At 38.8% G+C, this 12,321-nt stretch overlaps 2 protein-coding genes and 1 long non-coding RNA gene across 5 annotated transcripts in view; 2 read left to right on the forward strand and 1 right to left on the reverse strand.

Moving 5' to 3' along the window:
• Positions 1 to 147: 147 nt before the first annotated feature.
• On the forward strand, positions 148 to 8,180 carry mboat7 (membrane bound O-acyltransferase domain containing 7). 2 transcript variants are annotated; one of them, XM_046044742.1, is made up of 9 exons: positions 148 to 298; positions 1,389 to 1,468; positions 2,899 to 3,028; positions 3,312 to 3,438; positions 3,545 to 3,701; positions 4,084 to 4,279; positions 4,587 to 4,739; positions 4,874 to 5,053; positions 5,725 to 8,180. In XM_046044742.1, exons 2-9 carry the CDS (start codon positions 1,393 to 1,395, stop codon positions 6,134 to 6,136), a joined length of 1,431 nt encoding a protein of 476 aa, XP_045900698.1. In that variant the 5' UTR covers positions 148 to 298; positions 1,389 to 1,392; the 3' UTR covers positions 6,137 to 8,180. The 2 variants fall into 2 exon arrangements, with proteins under 2 accessions (XP_045900698.1, XP_045900699.1); XM_046044743.1 differs by having other exon boundaries at positions 151 to 298; positions 1,386 to 1,468.
• An 87-nt stretch (positions 8,181 to 8,267) lies between these two features.
• The window catches only part of tmc4 (transmembrane channel-like 4), an 11,114-nt gene continuing 7,060 nt past the window's right edge, over positions 8,268 to 12,321 (forward strand). The window contains exons 1-5 of one of the 2 annotated variants that reach the window (XM_046044741.1): positions 8,269 to 8,483; positions 8,801 to 9,146; positions 9,328 to 9,514; positions 11,242 to 11,390; positions 11,588 to 11,737. In XM_046044741.1, coding sequence (XP_045900697.1) covers positions 9,092 to 9,146; positions 9,328 to 9,514; positions 11,242 to 11,390; positions 11,588 to 11,737 — 541 coding nt within the window. In that variant the 5' untranslated portion in view covers positions 8,269 to 8,483; positions 8,801 to 9,091. Of the gene's footprint in view, positions 8,484 to 8,800; positions 9,147 to 9,327; positions 9,515 to 11,241; positions 11,391 to 11,587; positions 11,738 to 12,321 lie in introns of both variants that reach the window. The other variant, XM_046044740.1, reaches the window with a different exon arrangement.
• LOC123968178 overlaps positions 11,496 to 12,321 on the reverse strand; it is a 6,653-nt gene continuing 5,827 nt past the window's right edge. Inside the window, exon 5 of the long non-coding RNA XR_006824405.1 lies at positions 11,496 to 11,707. This is a non-coding gene — a long non-coding RNA (uncharacterized LOC123968178). The remainder of the gene's footprint in view (positions 11,708 to 12,321) is intronic.

The following is a 12,321-nucleotide window of genomic DNA, read 5'->3' on the forward strand; positions in this document are numbered from 1 at the left end:
GGAAGTAAAAATGGTATAGTCCACACCCCTGTTGGAAAGGTTCCCGTCCAACGCTACTAGGTGACGTCACCTTTAATGAACTAGGAAGCCCGTATAATCCTACCCTGACCAATCGTACTCTTGCGTATACCTAACCAACGAGTACTAGCCAATCAGAGGCAGAGAAGGGCGGGTCATGCCTTTGCCAACATAGGAAGAATACATTGTTAGCCGTGGACGCGGTGTGAATGGATAGTTGGTGTGCAGGTTCTGCTAGAGACCGCTGTAATAAACCGTGGTGACTGAACACGTAAGAAATGTAAGTTAATCGAAAGCTTTCGCAACTCACGCTTGCTAATGTACCGGTCGGTCACTGCGGTAGCTAACGTTACTAAGCTAACGATCAGTTTGGACAATGCTAACGTTTGCACAACTGTCTTTACGTTAACTCTAACGCAACGTTAACAAACTGATACAGTAACTAAAGCCATCACTACAATTAAATTAAATGGTTTAGCCTACACATCAGTCTGAGCGGTCTTTTCATCTATTATTTATTAAACTTAGACATAATGCTTGTCAGTTTATGATTGTTAGCTAACGTTGCCGCTTAAACTGTCATCTGGAGGTAACGTTAGTTTATTAAGGTAAAGGACTTTTTGTTCGCGCATTTAAATTAGAGATGAGCTGATTATTTTTGAGCCTCCAGTGAGTTAAACGATGGTCATTTATACCGTATTATTCCTTACACTAAATACAAATTACACCAGCTTCTTCCTATAGTTTATATAGTTATTCCAAAGCAGGAAGTCCACAGGTGTGAACTATTGGCATATATATGTTGTGTCTTGCCTTTCATCTTCCTTATGCACGCTTTTATTCGAGATAAATGTTACAAGGTGAGCACTCTTGCATAGTTGCCTCATTTGGAAAAGATGTTTGCTTCACACGGAGGAGATATTGTGAAATACATCCTGGGCACGCCTGGGCAAACTTAAAACAATTAAAAACGAAAAGGAATGAGTGTATTTTAATATTGAAGAGTAACTGCTTTCAAATAAATTACTAAGATGTAGCTCCACCAATGTCAAAATGGTGAGAACAATAGGGCAAATTCATGATATGGAAAAATAACAGAGTTAAGAGGTAACATTTCTTTGTTATTAAACATGTAAATCCCTCAGACCTTAGTGGTTTAATTAGACTTAGTCACATTGTAGGTGCACCTATACCAAAATCTCACTCTTTATATGTAATGTTTCTGCAAAAGTATAACCTTGGCTTTGCAGTATTATGGGCTCTAGCACTAACAACATCCCGCTATAGGATTCATCTGAATAAAAAATAAATGCTGGGTGTTGGAATGAATGGATAATGTGTTTAGAGCTGATCTGTTTCTGTGCCAGCAGAGCGATGTCTCCTGATGAGCTGGTGTACTTGGGAGTTCTCGTTGCCTCCATCCCTGTTGGATTCCTCTTCCGTTACCTCAGTGAGTATTGTGGTCAGGTTAGACATCTTTTTCTCCTTTCTTCTTTTCTTTTTTTCTCTTTTTCTTTTCTTTTTTCTTACATATCATTTCATATCTCGCCTCATGTTTCATAATCTCTAATCTAATATATCTTATCTCTCATCTAACATAATTTCACATGTTTTACTTATCATCTTACATCTTACATCTAATCTTAAATGTTATTTAAGAAACAAGAGATGGAATCTAACTAACATCTCCTATATTATCTCATATTTCATGTAAATCATTTCAGATTTTTCATATCATTTCTTATATCATAATTTTCATATTTGGAAATCTTGAATTTAGGGAGTCTTTAGTGGGAGAATTTAGTGGACTTTGCAGGTGAGTCCTGGGTAACCATTTGCGCTAAGGACATATGTACAAGGAATTGCACCCAGTGAAGCCTTTAAAGATATGGAATGTCTGGTAATCTGATTAACAAGCTAAACTGAAATAAGAACTCTCTTTATATTTGGCCTCTAAAAAGGCATAGGCTTAACAGTTTGCAATGCAATTTTTGCACTGTGACACAAAATCCAGAATTTATATTTGTTCACATACAAAATACCAAACACTAAACATTTTAACATGATTTACCCAAGGAGTAGGGCTGCTCTTCATCTACAGCGTCAATCCTCCTCAAGATGCTCATGATCATACATATACTGAAGTGTGTCGAATATGACATTGGACTGTCTCTTTATAGGGAAGCACTCCTGTTATTTGAAGGGATGAAGAAAGTGGAAATCTGCTCAGCAGTCTCTGCTCCATAGCCTGCTATTAAGGATTTGTGATGTTTGTTTTGGTGTTTGGGAAGGTCATGGGTGATAGTGAAAGATGACTTTAAAATCATCTTTTCTTTTGTTCAGATTACTGGATTTTGCGCACCTTATCTTAAGCCTGTCTATATGCTTCACAGCCTCTGTCTTGTCTTTTGCGACTGCAGTTTGTCAAGATCTTTGATTTGATTTTTTACTTTTTGCCACACAAAACAGTTCTGCAGTTTTGCTTTATGTTGTACATGTAATGTTGGCTCTGACTGTCGTTTGTGAGCCTCCATTGTTGTTTTTAAAAATAAATACTTGCACAAGGAAGGGATGATTGAATGACCTCTGTATGGAGTGTAAACACACACTGTATACTATATACTTTGGAGGAATATTGATGTGCCTGTTGTATTGGGTTGCAACTGGCTGACAGTGTCAAACATTCAAAAGTAGTTAAAAGCTGTTCTCTGGAAGTGATACATTTTCACACCATGTTTGTATTTTGATTCATTGATATTTATAGCATATCCTGTCTATGACATCAATGCAGTTTGTCATATGCTGTGTCTTGCTTTTTCCACCCCATGTAACTTATTAGTAGAAGGTGACTTAACTGTATAATTTTGTTTTTCACTTCAGGTCCTCCTGTGAAGCAGGGGGCATCTCTTCTTCTGGGCCTCTCTATCACTATCGCCACCTGTCACATCCACACACTCCACTCTCTGGTGACGGTGATTGGAACATGGATTATTATAAAGAGCAGCTGGAGGTCAGACACGTACATCCATGTTTTTTACAAACTTATTACACAGACACTTTTACTACAAAACTGAGCACAGTAGGCCTTCAATTTGGAAGTATTTAGTGAATGAGCAATAATAAAGTCTATGAAATGTTTCAGCTGTAGTGTGCAGCAAAAGCGCAGATGCACACGGCACACAACAGGACTCCATAATTACAAAGGAGATAAAACATTCTTCATAAACCGGACTGTAGATACCATGCAGATATAACGCGTAAACTCGCTTACAACGTTTGTCTCTGTCTACAAGGCATGCCCCAGCATTGAGTCTCAGCTGGTCCTTTCTCTACCTCCTCTTCTTCCGGCTGGTCACTTGGTTTGGGCTGCCACCGCCGACGCCTTTTGCTAATGCCGTCCAGCTACTGCTCACTCTCAAGGTACAGAAAGCTCAGTCAGCGGATAAAATTTCCTGCAGCACCACTGTGTCTCCACACTTTGTGCGTCTTTGCTGACTTGTGATGCATCTTTCTGTTTTTAACTCAGATGGTGAGTCTAGCAAATGAGGTGCAAAGCTTTCACACGGAGAAGAAAAAGGAAGTGAGCTCTTTTGCCAAGTCTCCTGTGATTGGTGGTCTGTCTCAGGAGCCGTCTCTCTATGATATTCTGTCCTATAGCTACTGTTATGTGGGTATAATGACCGGTAAGTCTGTGGAAATCTCTGACACTTCTCAGAGTTATGTTTGTGTGCAAGCTGTTTATATTCATGTGTGTTTTTAATTTGCTTTTGAATGAATTTTAACTGTTGTCTCTCTTTGTCTCACTCTCTGCTACTTGTCCAATATTGTGAGTCCATATCATTTTCAGTATTATTGATAAATTGCTTCTGGTTTTCATATACCTCTACTCTCTTTTTGTTTTCTTACTCCCCTCTTCCGTCGAACAACACCCTCTCTTCTTTTGAACCACAATGTCACTGTTCCCTATTGTGTCTTGCATTATCCTGATTTTCCATTTTTGTCTATCACTGTCTTCTCAACGCTGCCTTTATCCCTTTATGTCATCCCTCCATCTCATCCCAAAAGGTCCTTTCTTTCGCTTCCAAACGTACGTTGACTGGCTGAAGCAGCCAAGCCCGCAGGCGCTGCCCGGCTGGGTGCCGTGCCTGCAGCGTTTGAAGACAGTTCCCGTCTACGGCGCTCTGTTCCTGGCTGTCAACTCTGTCTTTCCACTGGATTACGTTCGCACAGAGGATTTCCTGGATCAAAACTTTTTCTTTAGGTATCATTACAATGCATTATTGCTCTGGTAACGTCTTTTAATCATAGTAACAGTGTCAGTATTTTACATTTATTATATAATTATTATTACACACACAGTTCATCACACAGTTTCATTAATCTGAAATAATGATGATAAATTAATACAATAAATATAAAAATTAGTATACACCCACTAGTAAATTCCAATCAAGTCCAAGAAGACTACAAATTGTGGAGGGCCCAGTAGTTATTTAGGATTGATTGTTAGTAATATCCCTGCAGCTCTTTGGTACGATTGAGATTCCTCTCTTTCTCTCCCTCACCAGGCTGTTCTACATGATAGCAGTGTTCTTCGTGTTTAGGATGCGTTTCTATGCAGCGTGGTGTGGAGCTGAGGCCGGTTGTATCAGTGCAGGTCTGGGCTGCTATCCAGAAAAAGCACTGTCCAAACCTGGAGGAGGACCCACTGTCAACTACAGGTACAGAATCACAGGAACAGCAAGTATATTGCATCAATTATTGCTCACTAACATCTTGGTTGGTATATAGTTCATAGTTATGTTGTTGAAAGTTAGTATTTCTGCCAAGTTGCTATTTTTCCCCTTGTGGCCAGTCCCGATCCCACAGCTGAAGAGGAGAAATATGACTTCAAAACCATCCAGAACATTGACTGCTACAACACTGACTTCTGTGTGAAGGTCCGACATGGCATGCGTTACTGGAACATGACAGTGCAATGGTGGCTGCATCACTACATCTACCCCAATTCCCCCTTCAAAGCCTACACTCTCAGGTAAGGCTTTATATGTGCAGCGGTTTCTGCTTATTTTACCGGCACGAATCCCTGTACTCATCCATAAATGTGTGGTGTGTTCAGGCCTCAAAATGCCTTTATGGGACCTTTGCAATGACGTAAAATCTTAAAGATGTCAGCTGTGAGGTAACAGCAAACATCTCCAGATTAGTAATGTGCCAGAAAAATCTGAGTTTTGTTTGGGGTTTTATTTTAAGATTTCGTTCAGTGAGAGAAGAAACATTTGAGGAAGAATATGAGAGAAGAGACCTGTGTTTTTGGACTACAATGGAAGTTTACGACACACAGAAATCATATCACATCAGGTTTTGGCTTCACAGACAATACTTAGTAGGATTAGTTCACTGTGGATTTTGATCTATTCATAGGATTTGTTGAGTACAAGAAAAATACATAATGTCATCATACTTTAAATCTCAATTTATTGTGTAAAATCTCTGTTTATTTCCTGAAAGACAGGGCACATGTAATGATTATTTAATCTCCTACCACATACTTTAAATAATTTATATCAAATTTGCTGTTTAAAACTTAAAAACACATATCAAACCACTGTGATCCTGCCAACAGAAATAAATCAAATGACAGAAGTCAGAAACCCTCAGTGGCGTCTCAATTCAACATCTGTCGTGTTTGTCTGTAACTCTCAGGGCTGGCTGGACCATGTTCATCAGCGCCTACTGGCACGGACTACACGCTGGCTACTACCTCTCCTTCCTCACTATCCCCCTGTGCATCGCAGCCGAGTCCGCCATGGAGGCCTCCGTCCGAGCTAAACTGGGTCCTCGTGGGCAGAACATCTTCGACTGGGTTCACTGGTTCTTAAAGATGAGGGCCTACGACTACATGTGCATGGGTTTTGTGCTGCTGAAGGCTTCCGACACCATCAACTACTGGGCGTCCATCTACTTTACCATGCACGTAATCGCCGTCTGCTGTATAATAGTCGGCAGGGCCCTGAAGGGAGGGAAAAGGGAAGGGAGGAGCGGGGACAAGGAGGAGAAACGGGCGGGAGAGAAGATAGAAAACGTGAAAGAGAAAACTGGAGAAAAAACAGACTGAATGGAGTTACAGAGGAGAACTGGTTGGATGCTTTTTTGGACAGAAGCCTCATCTTTCAAGCAACAAACATCACACACATCCAATAAGATTTCTTGTGGGAAAATGTAAAAGTTCAACTCGATTTAATTAAAAATGCAGTAAATCATACAAACTGGTAAAAACCGGTAAAAGGTCGCCACTGGAGACATTTCGTATATGTACATGTACATAAAAGCACTGTGAAGACTGGGAGAGGAATGTTTGAACTCAACGAATGTCACTTTCATAGTGTGAATGGCACCTGGGGTGTAAATAGTTCACTAGTTCAATATTTCACTCCCCTCGTGTGCGCGTCTGTGTTTTTATTTCAAGATACCATGCCCAATTTTAAGTGAACTGCACATTCCAACAGCACTCAGTATTGTGTTATAGTACGTTTTATACTGGAGGACATATGAGTAGAAGTAACACAGTCATAGGTATCATTAGGATGCAGCTGTTAAGGCCTATCTGCGAGCGTTATCAAAGTTAGCCAAGAACAAAATAATTCTGCTGCCATTTGGCATTTTAAATCAGCGCTCTTCACCACATTAAATAGTCGATATAGAAGTATGTTTTTGCAATAATTAAATGCAGAAATTGCAGTGTAAAACTTACTATGCAGCCCTCATTATCAGCGGCCATTATTTCACTTCAAGCAGAAATACAAGCACCACAGCGCACAGGGATATTCAGACTCGTTTAGGTCTATAGCAGCAAAGCGAAGTCCGGGTTACATTTGTTATGCTGCCTAATTATATTCTTAATGTGTTTTAGAAGTAGTGTTAAAAAACCTCAAGCATTTCCAGCATTATACTGTTTGTCATTTTACTTGCTGCAAATTTCTGTGCTGTGGTTTACTTCCTTAATCCAGTGAAGCCAAAAGGTTTCCCTGAGCCCCCCCACTGTTGTTCTGTCTGTAATTGTAAGCAATTCGGATCACATCAGGAACATGTGCACTGACATCTGTATAGCAGTGTTGTATCGAGTGAAGAGTGTGCCATGTGAAAGATAGCAACAGTCCGTTCACTGCCAAAATGTCTGTACTGCCATCATGTACCATTCAGGGTTGGGACCAAACATTTGATACGAAGTTTCACGTCGTACAGTATAAGCTGCCAATGTAAGTCATGAGCAACAGCACAGCTAGGGCTGGGTGATATAGTTGAAATCATTATCATAATGTTAATTATGTAATTGTAATTTTCCAATACTGATATACTGCATTTCATTAGCTCTGTACCCACACCGTGCATAATAAAGTTGAATCTAATCTAATGTAATGACATGTCACAGTATGAAAAGTATATGCAAATCATATATGATATAATCTAAGTGATGTTCAAATAAATAGACTGTTCCAATGGTATTACATATGACCAAATGTAGAACAAAAATGTATATTTTATAGGAATTTAATCGAACAGCAGAATTTCTAGATGATAACATTATATCACAGTAATGCTTATAATATTGAATTTTCACTTTTCCGCCCAGCCCTAACCGCAGTAACCATGTATTAGTTGGAAAACCTGTTGAGAGTTCTTTCACTCCTATCTCAAACTGTGTGATAACTCTAGGGCATCTCTGTTGCATATGAGCATGACTGACCGCAGAATTGAAAGGTCTTCACTGTGTTTGGCTCTCTAAATGTTACTTGGAGCTGAGATCATTTGAATCACAAACAGATTTTGTGTTAATGCCTTTTCCCTCTGTGTGCCAAGACTCAACCCTTCTGAAGTGGATCCTTTTGTTTTTATTATTGCAAAATGATGATTGTGAATTCTAGTCCTTCAATTGACTGTTCATTTCCAGACCATTTATTTTTCAGCCTTTTGTCTGCCTCTATCTGTGACTTCAGACACATGATGCACCCACTCCCTGCTTTATGGAATATAGCGTTTCCTCATTACTCACTTGGGTTTTCTTTTTTTTTTTAAGTCTACTTGATGTGTGAATTATTTGTTCATTATGAGGTGCATAGTTACCTTGTGTTAAGTCTTTAAAATAAAGCTTGTGGAAAACACGATGTCACTGGAAAATCATTAACTCTCCAATAGTGAACACGAACACATGAAACAGTGTTTCAGTTGAGCTAATAGTCGGTGTGTGGTTACACTCATTTGATAAAACAAACATGTAGCTGGTGAATTTATAATTTACTCCAATCCAATAAGTCTAACGTTAAACGTCTTTTAGTCAGATTTAGGGAATATCTCCTAATGATCCGCTAGCATGTTCTGTGTGAACGGTGTTTTTACACAGCCGTGGCTCTATAAATGTGAAACAAAGCCAGACAACACTATTTCAGCCATGATTTGTGTGTCAGGTAACGTTAAATTACTTTCCTCCGACATTAAGCTACGCCTACACCATATGCTGTTGTAGCCTAGTGATGTTTGCTATAGTAGCAGTTGTAGTAACGTTAGTGACAGTTTGCTAACCCCACAACTTAACGTTAGCTAGCGTTAGTTACGTTGACAAATAAATATATATATAATTTGTTCCCCTCACTCATTAAAATTCACCAAAATAGTTTCTGAAGCTCCCAGTACATTTAACCACACGTCTGTGAACACACCAGTGTCACAAAAATCACACAAGTTTATCAGGCCGTCCTGTAACTTTATGCTTCTTTTCTTCCAGCTGGTTGTTAGACAGTGCAAACTGTAAATGGATGGTAACTATCTCCTTGGAAATAATGGGTTAAACTCATACAAGGAAGTACCTGTGTGGTCATTTACAAAGGGGAGTAAAGTCCGTGAGAGAATTCAACAGGGAAGAGGTTCCTGGATTGGCAGCATTTCCTCATGAAGAGAAGGCTTCACCTTCTCTTTGTTTTATTTTATTCTGAACTTGCCGCTGGTAACGTAGCCTATTAGATGTGATTACAGAGGAAAGTCTTCAAAGCTGTTAGTGTTAAACTGCATCAGAGAAATGACCAGTGAACTACAGAGACAGGACTCAACGGTGTATAACTATATAATGTTAGGTGTGTGTTGCTTTTGTTTTCTCGAATCACTTAACTTGTTTGTTGATTTTAAACACACTAAATATCTCAATAATGTTATTGTGTATGTAGAGTGATCTTTTAATCTGACTGTAGTGTCTTGCCATATATATATTAATGTATCATTTTTCTTTGCTGTTTTTGGATCCTTCACCTCTCACAGGGAATGGTAACCCTGGTGACCAGCAGTCACTGAGGTCAGGACGGGTTTCATCTCGAGCGTCCAATCAGAACTATCCTCAGTTCAGCTGGAGCCCGAGGCCTTCAAGTGAGGATAGAGAGGGCAACAGTGGAAAGCCCAAGGACCTCAGGGGCATCCCTCTGCCCATGGCATTGAAAAGAGCTGTGCGGTATGAAACTTACTTCTGAATGTTATAATGTATACTACAACTACAATAAATATTTTTTATAATAACAATATATCAAATGACAGTGTGAAAACAATGTTAAAGTGGTCACATGGTAGTGATGAACTTACAGATCACCCGAGTACCATAAAACCCTCCCTGCCTATATTTAGGACAGGTGTCTCTATTGGATGGGCTTTCAATTCTTGCTGAGCAAATATATAGGCTACTATCAAATTGTTGATTTCAACCAGTAGCCTATGAATATTACTTGTATAATATATATCTGTATTATTATTTATAATATAGATATTTTTCACATTTCACTTATTCACCACACAAGTAATTCTGAATTGTTTCCATAAAATGAATTGAATGATTGAATTGTGGAGAACCTAACTCATCTTACAATGCATGTCCATATTGACAAAAGTGTAAACTTTTATATTTGTATGTGCGATCTAAGCAGCTTAGAACTTTAGTTCAAGCGGGTTCAAGAGGTTTTATACAGGTGCATTACAGAAAATGTATACATTCTTTAGTGTAATATTTTGAGAGATGGATTTTGCGATTTGGATTTTTGATTTCCATGAGCTGTACGCCATAATCATCAAGATTAAACAAAAAAGGCCTGAAATATTTCATTTTATGTGTAATGAATCTAGAATATATGAAAGTTTCACTTTTTGACTTAAATTACTGGAAAAAAGGAACTGTCCCAATGCACCTGTACATCCAGAGATCTTCTATTAAAACCAGAACAGGCATCTAATTGAGACCTGCGTTTATTTGTCCAATGTGTGGTCACACAACGCCAGTAAAAGGGACAGGAGTCTAATTGGGAAAGGCTTTACTGTTTTGGTTTACTCTCAAGGTTGTTTTTGATCTTAGCAGGCAGCTGTTTTCAGCCAAAAGGCTCTAAACCCACTGCACATTACCTGCTCAGCACCAAACAACAGACAGACACGCGAGCAACTAGCTGATGAACATAACTGAGCATTTAGCAGCTCAAACAGCCAGATATTTCCCTCAAGAGTTGGACCAGACCAAACACAGAGCTAAAAGAGAGTTAATATTGGACTTCATGTGAACCGAAACACGACTCCAAATTAAAAATAATGTTGCTCCGTAACTGATGGATATGTAAATAAGCAATTGTTTGCTAACAAGTTCCCCATCTCAACTTAAAAGTTGATGATTCAGAAGTCAGTTGGGAGTTCACAACTTGTTTCTGCTGCCCCCAAGTGGCCAAATTAATCAGTTATTGCAGGTTTAATTCAATTCCTGTATGGCCAATTCTCTGTGTACTGTAGGTTTATGTATGCTAGAGGCTTTAAGTTTCCACATCACATACCCTTTATTTTATGAGTTCGTAATTTTCTTATAATTTCCTGCAAACAGGAACATGGATATGTAATTTGGTACAAATTATAGAGAAACTAGGAATGCTATTGAAAGAAAAGATCCCTTTAAATGCAAGTAAACTTATCATTTGGTCTTTTTAAAACTTCTACACTACAAATGTCAGGTGTTTGTATGTTCAGCTGAGCAGCTGTGTATCTATACTGTCTTTAGTTTCCTTATGATGAGAACCAAATCACATATTTCTTATAAGGAAATGTCTTGGAAATTACTTGAAGATTCCTGACCCATAAAATAAAGTTTTACTAACAATTATCTCACACAGTAGTTACCCACAGAGTCATTTAAGTGTAACTTGTTCATTACAGGCAGGTGCAGCAAATGCAGGTGCCAGTGGTTTCCAGGAGGGAGTCCTGGAAACGGAACAAGGCCAAATCTCTGCGTAAGATCAAAGAGAATGCCAGTGGATTTCTCAACTTTTTCGCACTGTGGAGCAAATCCTTGCAAAAGATCGGAGGTAAACATGTAACCACTAATTTCAAGAGGACATTTCGGGGCTTGGTTAAAGAAAAATGTTCAAAATCTCCAGCCTACAGACTACACATGTATACTTCATGCGTAATACGGTCAAAGAAAAGTTTTAATTCATTTTACACATGTGGATTGAAACCATCTTTGCATTTTTAATGAAATCACGGCCCTTTGCTCCCACAGGGAACTTCGGAGGTGGCGTCCAGTCTTACTTCCTGTTCCTGCGATTCTTGGTGGTGCTCAATTTTGTTTCCTTTTTACTGATTGCTGGATTTGTCCTCATCCCCAGCATCGTCTTCAGATCTGTTGGGCTCAGTCTTGTTAACAACACTGGTAATGGCTTGTTTGCTCACAACATTTTCACTTGTAGGTAAAACATAGCAGTGGTACAATATATTTTCCTGGTTCTTCATTGCCACATATTTCCTGCTTTCTGACATTTTAGCACAATTTTCTCTAATATTATATACAGGTGCTGGTCATATAATTAGAATATCATCAAAAAGTTGATTTATTTCAGTAATTCCATTCAAAAAGTGAAACTTGTATAATTTATACATTCATTCCACACAGACTGATATATTTCAAGTGTTCATTCCTTTTAATTTTGATGATTATAACTGACAACTAATGAAAACCCCAAAATCAGTATCTCAGAAAATTAGAATATTGTGAAAAGGTTCAATATTGAAGACACCTGGTGCCACACTCTAATCAGCTAATTAACTCAAAACACCTGCAAAGGCCTTTAAATGGTCTCAGTCTAGTTCTGTAGGCTACACAATCATGGGGAAGACTGCTGACTTGACAGCTGTCCATAAGACGACCATTGACACCTTGCACAAGGAGGGCAAGACACAAAAGGTCATTGCTAAAGAGGCTGGCTGTTTAGAGCTCTGTGTCCAAGCACATTAATT

Source organism: Micropterus dolomieu, linkage group LG03, assembly GCF_021292245.1.
Source record: "Micropterus dolomieu isolate WLL.071019.BEF.003 ecotype Adirondacks linkage group LG03, ASM2129224v1, whole genome shotgun sequence".
NCBI classification, from domain to species: domain Eukaryota; kingdom Metazoa; phylum Chordata; class Actinopteri; order Centrarchiformes; family Centrarchidae; genus Micropterus; species Micropterus dolomieu.

What these genes read in the sequence shown, in the direction of transcription:
- mboat7 (XM_046044742.1), top strand. Translation starts at nt 1,393, where the DNA reads ATGTCTCCTGATGAGCTGGTGTACTTGGGAGTTCTCGTTGCCTCCATC. An exon ending in ATTCCTCTTCCGTTACCTCA is followed by an intron (nt 1,469 to 2,898) that starts GTGAGTATTGTG and finishes TTTTCACTTCAG; the next exon opens with GTCCTCCTGTGAAGCAGGGG. An exon ending in TTATGTGGGTATAATGACCG is followed by an intron (nt 3,702 to 4,083) that starts GTAAGTCTGTGG and finishes TCATCCCAAAAG; the next exon opens with GTCCTTTCTTTCGCTTCCAA.